The sequence below is a fragment of the Rhinatrema bivittatum genome, chromosome 2, assembly GCF_901001135.1.
Source record: "Rhinatrema bivittatum chromosome 2, aRhiBiv1.1, whole genome shotgun sequence".
Lineage (NCBI taxonomy): Eukaryota > Metazoa > Chordata > Amphibia > Gymnophiona > Rhinatrematidae > Rhinatrema > Rhinatrema bivittatum.
In genome coordinates, this window is record NC_042616.1 from 224,702,251 (window position 1) to 224,720,086 (window position 17,836).

At 44.3% G+C, this 17,836-nt stretch overlaps 1 protein-coding gene across 7 annotated transcripts in view; it reads left to right on the top strand.

The window, feature by feature from the left end:
* Positions 1-17,836, top strand: part of OXNAD1 (oxidoreductase NAD binding domain containing 1) — a 99,912-nt gene that overhangs the window by 18,370 nt on the left and 63,706 nt on the right. For 6 of the 7 annotated variants that reach the window (XR_003854549.1, XM_029589237.1, XM_029589238.1 and 3 more), the window contains 2 exons: positions 7,846-7,941; positions 15,647-15,753. Coding sequence is in view for 6 of the 7 variants with exons in the window: in XM_029589237.1 (XP_029445097.1) it covers positions 7,846-7,941; positions 15,647-15,753 (203 nt within the window). In the remaining variant the exon portion in view is untranslated. The remainder of the gene's footprint in view (positions 1-7,845; positions 7,942-15,646; positions 15,754-17,836) is intronic. The other variant, XM_029589242.1, reaches the window with a different exon arrangement.

Here is a 17,836-nt window from a genome sequence, read left to right on the forward strand (position 1 = left end):
ATCACGTCATGGTCTCTGCCTCCTCGTCAGTTCCGGGGAGCACTGGCGGGGAAGGCATCATCACACACTGTGATTTGCCTAATGGTATCGTGTAGCCACCTACTTTAGCAAGTGGAGACCACTGTCTGAGTACTGGTCAGCGTGTTTTTACAGAGGAAGGCTCTTTTTTTTTCCATTTGCCCTCTGCTTCATGAGTTTGTCTGTGGGTGTGTTTCTCTCGTGGCAAACACAACAGGTTGTGTGCCACAGCTACAGGTCTGACCTAGGACTGTGTTCCCAATTGACCCCTAAGGGACGTAGATGTCCGGAGTCTTCTCCTCCCTCAGAGCCGAGAGGAACAGTTGATGGCGCTGGCAGTCATCGGCTCCTCTGGGCATCGATGAGTCATGTTGAGGCTGCAGAACCTCTGCCTGCAGGCATCTCTGGTGCCGCCAGTCCATCGATGCCTTCAGGCACCGGGGGCTCTATCAGTGCGACCAGGCAGTCTACGAAGATGGGTGCTTGTGGCACCAGGGATGGTGCTATATACAGTCAAACTGATCCTGATTCGGTCAAGTGCTGTTGAAGCCCTGGGTGTCTCGTCGTTTGCCCTTGATGTGACCCTTCATTGGTGAGCGCAATAGTGCTATGGGCCCTACAGGCACTGCCACCATTGTGGGCATCAGGGGATATGGTCGGATGCTGCAGGACATGACTGCAGGGCTCCATGAGCACCCCTCACATATCACAAAGACCATTTGTGGGGAAGCCTGGCATATTTATCTCTGAACTGGAGCCTTGATTCTTTGAATCAGTGCATCTCCTAGGAGGCCAGAGCTGGGGAACAGCAGCGGTGGTCATTGGACTGTTTTCGCTGGGGCGGCTTCATGGATTGCTGTGGTGGCCTACCCCTTCTGAGGGTAGCTGCCAGTGGTGGATTGGTCACTTCTGAACCTCAGCGATCAGTGATTGTAACTCAACTCTCAATTGAAGAGTTGAAAGGTATTTTGGGATTGGGAAGCCCTGATTTCCATTACTCCTCTCCCTTCAGGAAGGGGAGATTTGACTGGATTCCAGGGCAACCCTCATGGTTTCCCCTCAGGATGCCCAGTTGTCCACCCCTACAAGGGGTGTTCCTGGGGAAGGGATGTCACTGCTTCTGACTTGCGGTTGTTTTCGGTTCCTCACGAGCTTTGCGAGACAATCGCGCAGTAGAGTTCTTCTTAGCTTGTTCTAAGGCACAGCAGCGCTCTTTCTCAAGGGAGCCTTTCCAGAGTAGCTCCCAGGTTAACCTTAAATGTTTTTCCCATCCAGGAGTCACCTTGATACCTGTTGAGCTCAAAGGGCCACTATGGCCAGTTATTCTAGTCTGCGGGACCCTACCTCAGTGAGGAGGGTTCTAGTCCATTAATTGGCGAGTATGCCTTTCAAACTATCACCATATCCATGACTGAGGGAGTTGGGGGATGAAAAACTCCACAACAGAGATGTGCTGCCCTTGGTTGCAGTGGCTTGTAAGCTGTACTTACCCCCCCCCCCCCCTTTTTTTTTTTTTTTTTTTTTTTTTTTTTTTTAGAGATAACCCTGTCTCTGGACAGGGGAATCCTGATTCATACAACAATTGTTCCATTACTGGACCACATGCTTCCTTGGGGGAAGTATTTGCAATCTGAAGTATTAATACCTAAGCCAGGTGCTTAGCAATCTGTTCAGAGATCATCCTGGCCCTGTCCTGATATTCTTAGGGTTTCCAGGCAGGTGAAGAAATCCTGTTCAACAGGGGTTTGCACTTGTAGCACTCCAGCTTTCTGTCTTAGTGGAATGTTTCTGGATTTCTTCCCTGGGGAGTTTGCTCTCAGTTTCAGCTGTTCCAAGCAGGCTGAGGGCTCTCTCTTGGTGGGTAACTCCCTACTGGAATTGGCAGTGAGTTATTCACTTGTAGTTGGTATATGCAACCTAGCGACTTGTGCTTACCCTGGCAGTCCAGCGGTGTAACCCCTTGTACTCTCGCTCCCTTCGACTTCCAGTTGGAATGTTGGGGGGAGGGGAGGAATAGCTAGATATTCGTGAACATAAGAAATTGCCATACTGGGTCAGACCAAGGGTCCATCAAGCCCAGCATCCTGTTTCCAACAGAGGCCAAAACCAGGCCACAAGAACCTGGCAATTTCCCAAACACTAAGAAGATCCCATGCCACTGATGCAATTAAAAGCAGTGGCTATTCCCTAAATAAACTTGATTAATAGCCATTAATGGACTTCTCCTCCAAGAACTTATCCAAACCTTTTTTGAACCCAGCTGCACTAACTGCACTGCATGAGGGAATTTTCTGTACCAGCTTTTTGACAGTACACTAACCACATCCTCTGGCAACAAATTCCAGAGCTTTATTGTGCGTGGTATATTTTATTGTTTACTGCAGGGAAAGATACACCACATTCTCCCTATATTTTCACCAGGTTCTGGCCAATACTGTCCTTATCTTTTCTCACTTTATTAGATTGCCCAAAGTGCCTATCAGACACACATGGGCACACTTCTGCAGAGACATTTAGTCCTTTCTGGGGAGTTCTCTGGCCCCAGTTGGGTTTTCGGTTGTCTTCTAACACCAAAGGAAACTGTGCGGTCTTCGTCCAAGACTCCTTCTCTTGTTTTCATCTCTAGACTTTTCCTGTGACCAGGAAGTTCTAGACCTACTTTCATTGTCAAGGGTACTGATCTGAAACCCTGCTTGTAATGATTTCCGTGATGCGGAGTATGCTTTTGCTCACAAGGACATCACTCCTCTGCCTTAGGCGCTCCTGCTATGCATGAGGGTTTTGTGTCTGTCATTTATATGGTTTTTCTTTTTGTCGAACCTAACTCTTCTCCAGCCTGGACCCCCTTGAGGGTTGGCTGCCTCACAGGCAAAAGGGAGACAGGTAATGCTTTCAGCACTGTGTGGTTTCCTGCTTTGTCCTGCTCGGACAGCCTATAGCTAGGGATTCACCCATGTGTGAGGACTGTCATCCTACTTGTCCTCTGAGAAGGCAGAGATGCTTACCTGTGACAGGTGTTCTCCAAAGGACAGCAGGATGTTAGTCTTCACACATGGGTGACATCATCAGATGGAGCCTGGCACGAAACTGATCTCAAAGAATCTAGAACTTTCAAACATGCTCTCTAAGCAGCATGTGCAGCTGTAGTCATCACCCTGTCCTCTAGGCAGAGTCCCTCAGTCCATGACATCAGTTTCATGCCAGGCTCCATCCGATGATGTCACCCATGTGTGAAGACTAACATCCTTGCTGTCCTTTGGAGAACACCTGTCACAGGTAAGCATCTCTGCTTTTTTTTCTGCTTTAAGGTTCTTGGATAACATCCAAAATGGATCTCTCTTTGTGCCAGCCAGTGGCTCAGTGACCATTGTAGTGCACTGACATGCAGCAAACCTTTCCTGTATGTGATATGATGGGTCCTGGCTTCTGCTCTCTGGGGATGCTGCAAAACCAGAATTCACAGCTCTGGGGGAAGGGAGATTCAGCCATTGCTCAGTGGTAACACCTATTGGCCAGACTTGGTGTCCATACATCCCAGGCTTTGTAGGGAGACATAGTTTGTGGTACCTGACCGAGAAATGTCATTGCAATGGCTGGGACTGATGGAGGGTTACAATATAAAGAATTTGCTGACTGCAAATGAAGTCTCATAGTACCGTAGCCTAGTATAGGCTGATTCTGATTGCATTGGAAGGCCAAGGAAACTGCCAGATCAAAAAAAAAAAAAAGGATTTTTCCCCCTGATGTTGCGCTTTGTTTTGGTTTGCTATGATGATCTCAAATCATGCAAGCCTGAGTTTGAAAGCTGAATGATATTTTGCTTTAATTATCACTAATTGAGTTATGTATAAGGGATATTATTTTAGGGGAGACAAGCATTCATTGCCATACCTGGGAACTCTCCAGATGTGTTCTTTTTCTCCAGGAAGCTTTTAGTTAAATTTGTGTTTAAAATGTGAGTGTTTTATATCAAATTTAATGTGAATATTGTTTAACACTGTTTTGTTATATGTACATTGTGAATGTTTGTACTCTACATTGAACATGTATTGATATTAACGGAAAATTGGGCATCCAAATGGTAGATGAAATTTAATGTGGATAAGTGCAAGGTGATGCATATAGGGAAAAATAACCCATGCTATAATTACACAATGTTGGGTTCCATATTAGGTGCTTCAACCCAAGAAAGAGATCTAGGCATCACAGTGGATAACACATTGAAATCATCGGTACAGTGTGCTGCGGCAGTCAAAAAAGCAAACAATGTTGGGAATTATTAGAAAGGGAATGGTGAATAAAATGGAAAATGTCATAATGCCTCTGTATCGCTCCATAGTGAGACCGCACCTTGAATACTGTGTACAATTCTGGTCGCCGCATCTCAAAAAAGATATAATTGCGATGGAGAAGGTACAGAGAAGGGCTACCAAAATAAGGGGAATGGAACAACTTTCCTATGAGGAAAGACTAAAGAGGTTAGGACTTTTCAGCTTGGAGAAGAGACGACTGAGGGGGGATATGATAGAGGTGATTAAAATCATGAGAGGTCTAGAACGGCTAGATGTGAATCGGTTATTTACTCTTTCAGATAGTAGAAAGACTAGGGGGCACTCCATGAAGTTAGCATGGGGCACATTTAAAACTAATCGGAGAAAGTTCTTTTTTACTCAACGCACAATTAAACTCTGGAATTTGTTGCCAGAGAATGTGGTTAGTGCAGTTAGTATAGCTGTGTTTAAAAAAAGGATTGGATAAGTTCTTGGAGGAGAAGTCCATTACCTGCTATTAAGTTCACTTAGAGAATAGCCACTGCCATTAGCAATGGTTACATGGAATAGACTTAGTTTTTGGATACTTGCCAGGTTATGGCCTGGATTGGCCTCTGTGGGAAACAGGATGCTGGCTTGATGGACCCTTGGTCTGACCCAGTATGGCATGTTCTTATAAAAAATAAAAATGGGCCCAGAGATTCTGGCTTTCTAAAAGAATTTCCAGGTCTCTGCACGAACATTAGAAAACTCCAGGTCTTGCTGCAGAAGCAGACCCTGGAAGAAAACGTTGACAGGCGCATTAGCCAGGAGATCAGAAGAAGAGTGTGGGCTCCATGCCAGAAGGAAGAGACCCATCAGACCACACATGCAAGGAGGAAGAGCCCGGGAGAGAATAAAGACGGGCTGCCAACTGCATGTGCTTAAGGAGAAGGAGCATTCCCATCTCCAAGAGATCTATCAACTGCACCATTGCAAGGAGGAGTATAGGACTGCATGACAGAAGGAAAAAGGAGGTACATTGGTCCCCCACAGAAGATTACAAACTGTCACTCTTTGCAGACTGTGCTATTCACATTAACTAACCCCCAACAATCTTTACCAGGTGTAGTAGACAAACTGCTGGAATTTAGTTCAGTGTCCGGGTTTCGTTTAAACCTTGATAAGTCAGAGGTATTAAATTTCTCTCTACCTGCAGCACAACCTTCACACCTACAACAGCAGTTTCCCCTGAAATGAGCAGGGACAAAAATAAAATTTTTGGGAATTATGCTAGGCACTAAATTAGACTTTATTTATACTCAATTACATCCCTGTCGCTGCCAAAGTCTTCCAAGACTTAGAAAACTGGGCATCTTTGCGTATTTCTTGGACTGGGAGAATAGTGATACTAAAGATGACAGTGCTTCTGAAATTTAATTATCTGTTCCAATCGCTTCCAATCCACATTCCTACCGCTATGCTGAAAACATGGCAAAAACGATTGTTCGCGTTTTATATGGAAGCGGAGGTCCCTGGGGTAGCGCAAGCTATACTTTATAGACGTAAGCTTCGAAGAGGGTTGGGAGTACCTAAACTCTAGTGGCACTATGCAGCGGCTCAGCTTACTGCAGTCCTTTCGTGGCATAGGCGAGGAGAAACACAGATGGGTGGCTATAGAGCAGGCTATCTTGGGGTCTTTCCCTATTAAAGCCCTTACCTGGTAACCCAAGGGGTCATGGAAGCTAGAAGGAGAAATTCCTGTCCCACTCAAAATTACACTACAGATCTGGGATCAGTGGAAATCTCTTCTTGTGGGCACGACAGGATAGTTCTCTAACACATTTATTTCATAACACTAAATTCTCCCCAGGATGGGATTCCTTGTTCGGCGAATGGAAGAGTAAGGGAGTAATAACCCTGGGCCAGATCAGAGATAAAGATGGTATGACATTTGATCGCCTTCAGGAACGCTACCAGTTATCCCCATCTGCTGTTTATCTTGCAAATCAAACAATTTGGTCAGCGGGAAGATGTCCAGGGAGAACTAATAAAGGGAAAGTCTCAATTTGAGGGCTGGTGTGACTACGCAGATCGCATGAAGGGTGGTTTATCTAAAATTTAGAATATGTTACAGGGCTCCTCAATGGGCTGGCCGAAAGACACCCTCAAATGGGAGGGTGAATTGGGTATCTCTCTTTTTTTCCGATGAAGAATGGGATCAAATATTTCTCTACACTAAGAGGTGTTCTGTTTCTTCCTCTCTTACTGAAAATGGATATAAAATTTTATTTTGTTGGCACCTCACCCCAAGCAGACTGTTTAAAGCCAAACTGTGCAGCAATGCTTTGTGCTGGAAAGGCTGTGGTCAAATTGGGTCTTATCTATATATGTGGTGGGAATGCCCCAAAGTAAGGAGACTGTGGTCTGATGTAACTGATATTATACAATGCACTTTACAAAGACAGATGGAGTTAACTCCCACCCAGGGTCTCTTGAATGCTCCTGCTGTTGACTCCAGATTTGAAAGCATGTTGATCAATCAGTTCTACTTGGGAGCACATTGCCTTCTGGCGCCCACTTGGAAACAGTCTTTGGTACCCACAAAGGACAAAATGTGCATGATGTCCAAATAACTGCTCAAAAACACCGTCATCTTCCCAAATTTCATCAGACGTGGTCACCATATCTATCACGGAGCGATGAGAAACATCCTGTAGCCTTGGAGACTTCTGATTCCACTGCATCTTAAGTATTGATGTAATCCACTGAACAGACTGACATGATTGACTACAATTTTTCTAGTTTTTCACTTTATTCATTCTCATTCTTTCATATTGCTGATGTTTGATCGCATATGCTATGTTGCATATAATATATCATACTATATATATATATATATATATATATATATATATATTTGTACAATATCCTTCAGATGGTGCATATGCTTTCATTCAATTGTGTGCAGTAGAATCTCATACTTGTATATGTATACTTTATATATGTTTCTATATTTGCAAAATAATTAATAATCATTACATTAAAAAAAAATTCAGCCCTGAAGTATTAGAATCAATCTGTAAGTCTGCAACTGTGGTACCCCTTATCCTTGCTTGGGTAGGAACGCCCATCTTTGCAAGCAGAGTTTCTGATTGTGTTAAGTCCACCATTGACACATCTGTGAATTTTTGATTTCCAGTTACCCTGAGATTGTCATGGATTGGTGTGAGGGAGGGGAGTACTATATGCACAGATTTTTCTCTCATATACCCCCACACTAACACATTCACATGTTCACACTCACTTTCACACACATACCTGCTTGATCTCCCATACAAACACTTTCACTTGTACACATGCTCACACTCTCACTCCTTTCATTCTTTCACTTAAACACTCTCTCACACACATGCTCACTTCTCTCTCATTCTCATACACACACATTCTTTGTCTCTGTCTTACGCAAGTGAGCACTCATTCTTTCTCTCCCCACTCCAAACCCACCAGTGGCAGCAGACTCCTCCTTTGGGCCATATGATTGACAGGACTTGTCTTCCTTCTTTCAACCATGCAGGCTGACGCGGGTCCCTACTTCTGCTTCCAGCCACACAGCTTTCTCTTCTTCGCTTTCAATTCTGGAGCCTGCAGGCCAAATCCAGAAAGTTTCCAGGTATGACCTCTGAACCGCAGACAACAAAACAATCCATGAAATAAGATACACTCATTGGCATCTGTAGTGTAGTTGTAGCGTGAACAAAGGCTGGAGGAGCTTTCTTGAGCTGTCTCCTGTCATCATTGCTCATTGCACCCCTAGTTAAAACTGAGAGGGTAACTTTCAAGTAACTCTATGCAGCCCCATTATACATGTGCATATGGCTGCACAGAGATCTACAGTATTTTATAACCTGTGCATATCGAGTACTTGCGGATTACAAATTACACGTCTTCTTAAATGCGAATATCTGCAATGCATTGAAAGCACGTACTTTTGCCACCTATTTTAAAAACATTTGTGTGTATATTTTACGTGCAAAAAAAATTGTGACTTGCTTGTGAAAAACCCTGTTTTACATGTCTAAGTCGGTATATTGTAAAACATGTGTGCGCAATTGAAATCACCAGTTTGCTGAAACATCCACTAGTTCATGCAGACCTTCTACTTATCGAGATTCTCCTCGTTCTGAGTTCCCACCCAGCCAATCGTAGACAATGGATGAGTCGGACATAAATTGCCCAAGATAATTAGCAGGTGTAAAATTAAACGAATAAGTTGACAATCGTACATGCATAAGTCTTATATAAAATAGAATTTGGCACATGTAGCTCTTGACCCCACCTTGGGACATCTCTAGACTGCCCCATTTTGCATGCGTACGTGTGCGCGCACGAGACCGAAAGTACGCACTTGCTTTTGATGTTTTTAAAATAGCTTGCACTCACATACATGCTACTTACATGAATATATTCTAATTTTAACACGGAAATATTTTGAAAATTCACCCCTAGGATTCCAACAGTTTAAATCAGTCTTACAAAACAGGGAATCGCAGATGCTGCTCTCCATCTCTGGCCCTGACTATTCCTTTCATTGTCCAGTCTGAGTTATGCTCTCCTCTCCCACAAACTCTGGTTCAATCCCACTTCCGGCGCTCAGCCACTCTGTACTCCTGATCTCTCCAGCTACTTCCATTCCCAGACACTGCCACCATGGCATCAATCCCAGACTCTCAAAACTCTATCCCATACCACACAAAGTCCTGGCCTAATCTGAGATCTCCAAAACAGACTTCTTGCAACAACAAGAGAGCCACCAGACTGGAAAGCAGATTCTTGGCTAGAAAAAGCAATTCAAAGAAAAACACTTTAAAGTATTTCTTTACTGTGGGCAACATTGTGATTAATTTTATGGCTGTTGTATGAACATTGGTCTCGATGTTAGAACACCATAAAGTACACTTCACATTTTCCTGTTTAAACAGGCTTTTAGTAGAAGTAAGATTAGCACCATATCTTTTAAAGACAAGAAAATACTGAAACTGTTTTTCCCTGTATTATGATGTGACACCCCTACCATCTTTGCTAGTAGTTTAGTACCTGCTTTTAACTCACTTAAAGATTAATTTTGCTGATCTCCCTGTTTCACCTTGTTAAAACTTGCTACATGTAGAAGCAAGTTTTTTTTTTCTTCTCTTTTCCTTGTGTTTTTATGTAAAGCTATTGGTAGAGCATGTTAAAAATGACAGGCATAAAAGGCTGGTATATGCATACACTCACTGCCCCAAACTCCTCCCATCTGTGGGAATCTACCATCTCCTAGGCTCACATAGAATGTGTGCGTAATTTCTGCAGTTGACAAAAATACACACATGCTGTTAAACAGCACATGTTCTTTTTACATGTAAATGCACTTGAATTTGTTGCAGTGTATGGGTGTATTGATGTTCACACTTATGGGGCATGGAAAGAAGGCAAAACTCATTTCATTGTGTTGGGTTAGGGTATCAAGAGGAGATCCTGAGAGACTGGAATAAATAGTCAAATGGACAAAAAAGTCAGAGTAACTATGCATTTTTAAGTGTGGCTGACAGTGTTAGGGCCTGATTTACTAAGGCATGTTCCCTATACTCGGGGTAATTTTCAGAGAAAAATGTAAATGTAACATAGCAATTTTAAAAAACCCAAGCAAATGGGCTTTTGAAAATAGCTATGATAGTTTGTTAAATTTACATTTTCCTTTAAAAAATTACCCTGATAATATCTATGGGGGAAAAAAGCTTAGGGGGCAATTTTAAAAACGTTGTTTGTGCAAAAATGTCTACATACATGGGTAATTGGGCCACACGCAAGCAATGTGTATTTTAAAAGTTGGAAATTACGTGCATATATAAGTCTGTGTGAGTAAAATAAAAAGGAGTGGAACTGGGGATGGTGCATGGGCATTCCAGGGCAGGGCCAACAATTACACATGTAACTCTGTATTTTAAAACCAAAGGCCACAGTGCTGACTGTTTGTTAACCACGTAACTTTACTGCTGCTCTTGATGAGGAGCAAGTATGCAGATTTCGCATTTTTTGGGGTTACATGACAGGGTGAGGAGTCTAGGTCAGCTGAGGGACATGTAGGATGAAGAACCCGGGGGGGGGGGGGTCTGGATGACCTCGAGACTGACTGACTGACTCGCAAACTGGTAATGTCCCTCATGTGAGCATGTTTTAAAATCCACTTTCTTGGCGTCCAATCAGATGAATCCAAAACAAGTGGGATATACACCTCTACCAGCAGATGGAGATGGAGCAAACTGACGTCACAGTATATATACCCCTGCAGTGACATCAGCCTGTCACTAGTCAGTCTTCAGCAGGTTGTGGACATGCATCTCCCTACTGGGGATTTCTTCAGTTTAAAAAAAGGATACTAAAAGGTCCCTCCCGCAGTTGATAATTCCTGAGGTGATTTCTGTGGTCCCTCAGATGAGTGCCTTGGTCCGGTAGCTGATTTTTCAGCTGTCGTGGACTTAGCTGTTAAGCAGCTGAAAGGCAACGGGTGCAGGAAGCCAAGCGCAGCGGTGATGGCAAATGCCCTTTCCCCCCGCAGCAGGAGATCATCTCTGTACTCGGGTAAGTTTAAAGAAAAGAAAGACAGAGGGTTTTTGCTGTAGAGCTTCCTTCCCCCCCCCCCCCCCCCCCCCCCCCCCAGTCTCCTTGCGCAGCTCGCCGTTCCGACATTCGTCACACTCAGTGGGAGGTTGAGGGACATGGGGAGCCTGGCGGGAAGAGCAGCCACTGTAGGTCAGGCCCCGCTCTGAGGCTTTTTCGCTGCGTGCCGCATGGTGGGCCTTAACAGCGTTTCATGTGCTTTCTTTAGGCTACCTTCTACAGGATTTTTGGGTTCAGTGTGTGAGTCTAGCTGTATGTCCAATTTGTGGGTGCAGTTTTTGGACACTTAGGCAAGCCTCGTATTCTGTGCATCCAAGTTAAGCAGCACCTTAAGTGGCTGTCCGCTTACCTGTGCGCACAAGTTGAGCGTTGCTGTGGGTCTGGTAAAGACTTTTCAGGTGGTGCACCTGATTTTGGAATTCCTCTTAACTGGTTCTTCAGTAGGGGAAGGCAGCTCAGTGAGTACACCTCAGGTACCTCGGGATCTGGATACTTCTATATTTTCACAGGTAGAACTTTATCAGAGATTGCAATTCTTTCTTCAGGCATAGTCCTCAGCCTCGTCAAATGTTCCCAGGGTAGAGTCGCAAGTGCAAGCCTTGCCTGGACCTACTGGTAAGTGCCAGAGTACTCCTACAGTGGCAGTGGGACTACCCAATAGAAATCCGGATGACACAGATAACTTAACAGCCTCAAGAGAGTCAGGATTGATAATTCCTCCAGGATTAGAACCATATAGGACTTTGCTACAGTTCTTCCATAGAGATGAACTGCCAGCCCTGATTTCCCAGACCTTGAAAGTGCTGGGAGTAGCTGGGGCAGATTCCATGTCTGAGCCAAAGAAAAACCCCATTTTGGCTTCTCTGCATAAAGCCTCTTGTTTCTTCCCTGTGATGGAGGCCATTCAAGAATTGATGGATCTTGAGTGGGGCTCAATTTCAATTAGAGGCTAATTTCAAAGGAGGTTGGGTTTTGGAAGGCCTGTACCCTCTGGATCTGATGGTGAGATAGTGTCCACATTTTCCAAAGGTGGATGCACTTGTATGTGCAGTCTCCAAGCTGATGACTATCCCCGAGGAGGGAGGATTGGCCTTGAAGGATGTACACGATAGGAGGATTGAAACTATCCTTAAGCAGGCATTTGAAAGAGTGGCACTGACTTTGCAAATCGCTTCTTGTTGTTCCCTGGTGGCTCGCTGTTTACTTCTCTCTCAAGAGGTTGATGACTCTGAGGTGAATTCCAGGGCAGTTATGGAGCCAACTGCTGCTGCCTTGGCAGATGCAGGCTGCGATTTGGTCCGCACCTCAGCCAGAGGGGCGGCTTCGGTAATAACAGCCAGGCATCAGATATGGCTGAGAAATTGGTTGGCCGATGCGACCTCCAAGATTAATCTTATGAAATTGCCCTTTAAAGGATCACTCTTGTTTGGGCGTCAGTTGGAGAAACTGGCCAGTAAGTGGGGCAAATCACTGGTTCCTCAATTACCAGAGGATAAGAAGCAGATGCCACACTCCTTTAGCATGCGAGGCTGTGCTAGGGGATCCAAGCGTTTTTGATCCTATAGAGGAGCGACCTTTCAGAAGACTCAAAGGTTTGGTAAGTCTCAGTCCTTACATCCCAGAAGGAGTGTGGGCTCTGGTAGTGGATGCTCCTGAGTCTCCCAATGAAGGTTTGCGGACCCACCCCTGGGAGCAGGAAATAGAGAGACGCCTCTCTCTCTTCTGTCAGAGGTGGGTCCTGGAGGTGATAAGGATATGCACCTGAGTTTTGCAGTATTCCTCGGGACGTGTTCATGCTCTCTCCCTGCCACTCCCCGCATAAGAAGCAGGCAGTGGAGTGTACATTGTCAAAGCTCCTCAGTCTGGGCAGTGGTCCCAGTACCCACGTCTCAAGAAAATACGGGTCAATGTTCCATTTATTTCATTGTGCCCAATAAGTAGGGCTCATTTTGTCCCATCCTGGAACTCAAAGGGGTCAGTTGTCATTTGCGGGTGTCTAATTTTCGCTTGGAAACATTGCTGAATTGTCACCTGCCCCATCAAAGGTGAGAGTTCTGAGGAGTACAACCGCCCCTTCCCCTTCCTTTTAGATGGCATGAAAGGAAACCTTAGCAGCAGAACAGTGTTGGCGTTAAGCTGCCATCTTGGCTCCTCCCCCATAACCGTCTATTTTTAAAAAAATAGAACGATATGGGAAAAATGTCATGTTTAGAATTCATTATTCTAAATGTACTCGCAGTTCTATATCTGCTTCTTTTTAGTAGGCTCTTTCTAACACTTTAGAAAAATGTCTTCCTTTGACAATTCTTAAAGAAGAGTATAATCTTTTCCATGCCTAGGTCCCACATCATAGATTTATTTATCTAGATGCCTGTTATTTTCCATTTGAACAAAATACACTTTTAACCCAAAATGATAGCTGCATCTATAAAGTGCCTCTGAGTTTCTGTAATGCTGGACGTTTGGATTGGTTCTCCCATTAAGATACTCATTACTGTAATAGAAAAGTCTAATTTGATGACTGGCTTCTAGGCAAATCGATTTATTATAACTACAGTTTGAAAACAGTGTCATGAAATTGATTTCTTGGGCATCACATATATTGCAATTAAGTCCAATTGATAAGCCTATTGTGTGTGCCATTTGATGGGATAGAAAATCTTGGGAATAATTTAAGCTGATTCTTTGCAGTAATTTGATCACAGGAAGACTTTGCCTTTAATAGTCTTGGTGAAGGTAACTTTATTTCTCAGTTGACAAGCAGGGCTGAATTAGCTATGACACACAGATGTCATCCGACAGCACCGAACGGACCCATCTCTCTAGCTCAGAAAAGTCTATTTTTTTTACTATAGAGCATACGCAGGAGATTCTGCTCACGTGCTGCTTTGTGATCCCTTTTGGTGGCCTTCCCCCTCCCCCCACCCACCACCTCCCTATTTAGGAAAAATCATGGTGGAGGGGGAAGAAGTAGAAAGGGCATCATTGAGTGATTTTTGCCTAATCGGGAGGGGGAAGGCTACTGAGATGATCCCTGAAAACTTAGTTTTTATTTTGTAATTGGAGAGTGATTGGAGGGGGGGGGGCTTGGCATAGCTGGATTATTTTTTTTATCACTTTAAATGGGGTTTGGGTACTTGCCGGGTTCTTGTGGCCTGGTTTTGGCCTCTGTTGGAAACAGGATGCTGGGCTTGATGGACCCTTGGTCTGACCCAGCATGGCAAGTTCTTATGGTGCTGTGATTTCAGGCTGATAGGTCTGCACAGGTCTTTTTTTTTTTTTTTTTTTTTAACTGTATTGCCACTTAATCGGCTATATAGCCAGTTAAGCTTAAAGTTATCTGGCCGTACATGGCCAGATAACTTCAGAATTGCCTCAGAGCAGTTGAAAAATTATCTGGCTAACTTAGCCAATATTGATCTGTATCTGCCTAAGGGGGTCATTTACTAAGTTTTTTTCCTCATTGACATAGAATGGGAGAAAAGCCTTAGTTAATCTGGCCCTAAGTTAGCTGGATAACTTTACTCTGCTCTGGAATACCTCATTTTTGATCTGGCTAAAATGTATCCAGGTAAGTGCCCCCAATATTCAAAGTCATAATTTAATCGGATAACACGCAAGTTACCAAGTAAATGTCTTTGAATATTGACTCCCTCCTATTTTGGAACACTAATTGAAAATGATGTTTAAAAAGCACAATTTTGTCGTCATTATTTAGCATTTGACCATTGTGCTTGGAAAAGGGACTGATTAATCAAGAATATAAAGAACCACTGGCAGCAATGGACTTACATGGTCTTGCTGTTCAATGCTGTTTCCAGCTAGTCTGTACTATAATGGCCCAGTTTTAAAACGCGAGCGAAAAAATCGGGGGTGATGTGTGTGGCTGGGCCCTGTGCGCGCTGCGCGCGTTTCCAGAAAGGCCAAGCCTTGCGCGTAACCCCCATTATGCGCCAGGGGGGTGTGGTCTGGGCAGAGGGGCAGGCTGGAGGGCAGACCAGGACAGCGTCATTCAACCCTGTCCCGGGGAAGCACGCGCCGGCAGGCCAAGATTACTTCTGCTCTGGAGGAGCGGTAAGTAGCAAAATAAAAAATTTGGGGATAGGGTGAGAGGGAAGAAGGATAGAGTTAGGGGTGGGGAAAATTCCCTACCAGTCTGCTCCTTAATGGGAGGGAACTGAGGGAGGCCCGATTGCGTTGCCGTGCATATTTTTCTAAAATCCCCCCCACCCCCCGTGCACGGAGCTGCCACCCACCCGCACATGGACATGAAAATCCAGCATGCATGTGCGTGCGGGACCCTTATTTTATAATATGGTCCACTGATGCGCGCATGTTATAAAATTGTCACGTAGGGCTTAAAATCGACCCCTAAAATTGTACTCTGATCTGCCTGTGAATTGAGGCATGCATACCACAGTAGGTGGAAGATGGGGCTTTTAGCCTTAAAGATTCTTACATCAAGGAATTATGATCACCTAACACTTTTTTTTTTTTTTTTTTTGTAAGATAAATTGTATCGGTGGACTCTTGCTTTGTTTGCTGTTTGCAGTATCAGTAAAAGCAGTAAACGGGAATCTAAATTTTAAAGATCTAAAACGGAATTACTTTATGGTTACAGGAAGCATTTGTCAAAGTAACAGACATACAACTTATCATGTTCCTTCACTACGAGTAATATTACAATGGCGTAACACAGATCTTTGTTTTACTTTCAGATTATTTCTCCAGCCAAAGTGTGTGAGGTCAGCAATGAGTCAGAAACGGTGAAGTGTGTCCGCTTGGCTGTCGCGAATAATGATTTTACCTTTAAAGCAGGACAGTGGTAAGCTGATCTTAATTTTTGTTTTTGTGGCCTTCTATGGATCATAAATATCTTTACATTGTTTTATAGATATCAGGTTGTGAAAAGCTGCTCTGACAGATTTTCATTGAACATTAATATAAGGATGCGACCCTGAATACCTCATAGCAATCAGCAAACCCAGTTTTCCCATCCTCACCTGTGCTGTACCACATTATCCAGGAGATCTTGCATGGAAGTGCTATGAGCCTTCATTTGCAGCTTTGATAGTGTTGCCTTTTCAACTTATTCCCCCTGCTAACCACCGACAGCCCAGTTAGAAAAGGGCAGACCTTTTGACAGAAGGACATCTCCTTTTGAGGCCGTGACTGGAAGAAGAGTCCATACACTGAGCCCAGTTCTCCTACAGACGCCACCACTCTTCAATGGTTTGTTATAGTTCTGTTCCAGCAGTATGTAAAGAGCATTGGAAGCAGTGTCCCTCATGTAACCATGCTCTGCTATGGTATGCTTAGATCCAGTAGAATGCATGGTACACGAGGGAAGTGCGAAAGGTTACTAGTAACTTGAAATGCTTACATTTAATAGTAAAGAAATTAACAAAAAACTAACCTTTTGCTATTTTTTTACTGTATTTTTTTCAATCAGTTTTTTATATTTAATTTTTATACACCGAAGTTTCATGAGAACATATCACTTCGGTTTACATCAGTTAACAAATATTCATCTGAACAGCCTTATCAATTTTTAGGAGAAAAAAGAAATAACTTTTTCCTTCTCCCTCTTTTATCCAGCCCTCTAGTATAGGGCTTTCAAGCTCCCTAAATAAAAGCAGCCTTATTGTTTTTATGAGGGGGAGAGGGGAGTGTTACAGACATATAGAAGTGCGGGGATTACAGATACAGGGACGTGGGGTGGGGTGAAGAACAGACAAAGTGGTGAATGATGCTTGGGTGAAAAACATGGAGTTTGAGGGTCTTTTAGATACTGTGGCAGGGAAAGGAAAAGGTTTTGAGAGTCTCCTATCCTGGCGTAGTGTAAGAAGTTAGAGGATATGGAGATATGTTTTGGGGTTAGGGGAGGGACTGGCAGTTACTGCCTGCACAGTAGCACCAGCACGGCCTGCAAGTAAAGTTTGAGCATTTACTAGTAAGTTGTTTTGGTTTTTTTTTTTGGTTTTTTTTTTAATTCAGTTTTTGAAGGTTTCTTTTAATCTGTTCCCCCTTTTTATCCATGGCTTTCTATTGCATTCTAGCTGGTGTAGTCCGTGGTCAGGGCAAATGGACCCAGAAACACTCTGCTTAGGCTAGTGATGGCTAACCTATGACACGCTGAGATGTTTTTGCTGACACGTGCAGCGTTTCATGGACTATCGGGAAATTTGTTTTTTGTTTTTAATCGGCTGCGCCGACCCTTTAAAATTAGTTTTTTAGTATCCCCCCCAATGCCCCTGGGCGCAGGGAGGCTCATGCGGCGCAGCAACAGGCAGATAGGCAGGGCCGTGGTGAGGCTCACGTCACCACGGCCCGAAGAAAAAGATCGCATTTAAACGCGCTGATGCTCTCCTCCTTCCTGCCTGTGCTGTCGCGTGGGCAGGAAGGAGGAGAAGCATCAGCGCGTGCAGAAGAGAAGCAGCACTTACGCTTACGGGCCGCCGCGAATCCCAAGTCGCAGTGGCCCAAGAAGAGGAAGAGGCCCGGTAGCAGGGCTGCCGCGGCCCGAGAAGATTAGGTCTGCTGCAGAGCCCATCCTGCGGTGACCCGTGAAGAGGAGGCCCAGAGGTGAGAGAGGCTTGAGGGTCTGTAGAAGAGGGTGTGTGTGTGTGTGTGTGTGTGTGTGTGCGCGCGCGTGTATGATATGAGTTGAGTTGAGAGATTGTGTGTGAGAGCGAGGACCTGAATGTTTGCAGAGACAGCATGTGAGAGTCAGACAGCATGTGCCAGTGAGAGACTGTGTGTATGAATGGTTGTATGAGAGAGAGCATGTGACAGTATGAGCCTGTGTGTGTGTGAGAGAGAGAAATGCATGTGAGAATGAGAACCTGATTGTGTGTTTGAGGGAAGAAGATGGAGAGAAAAGAAACAGAAAAAAAGACAATATAAAA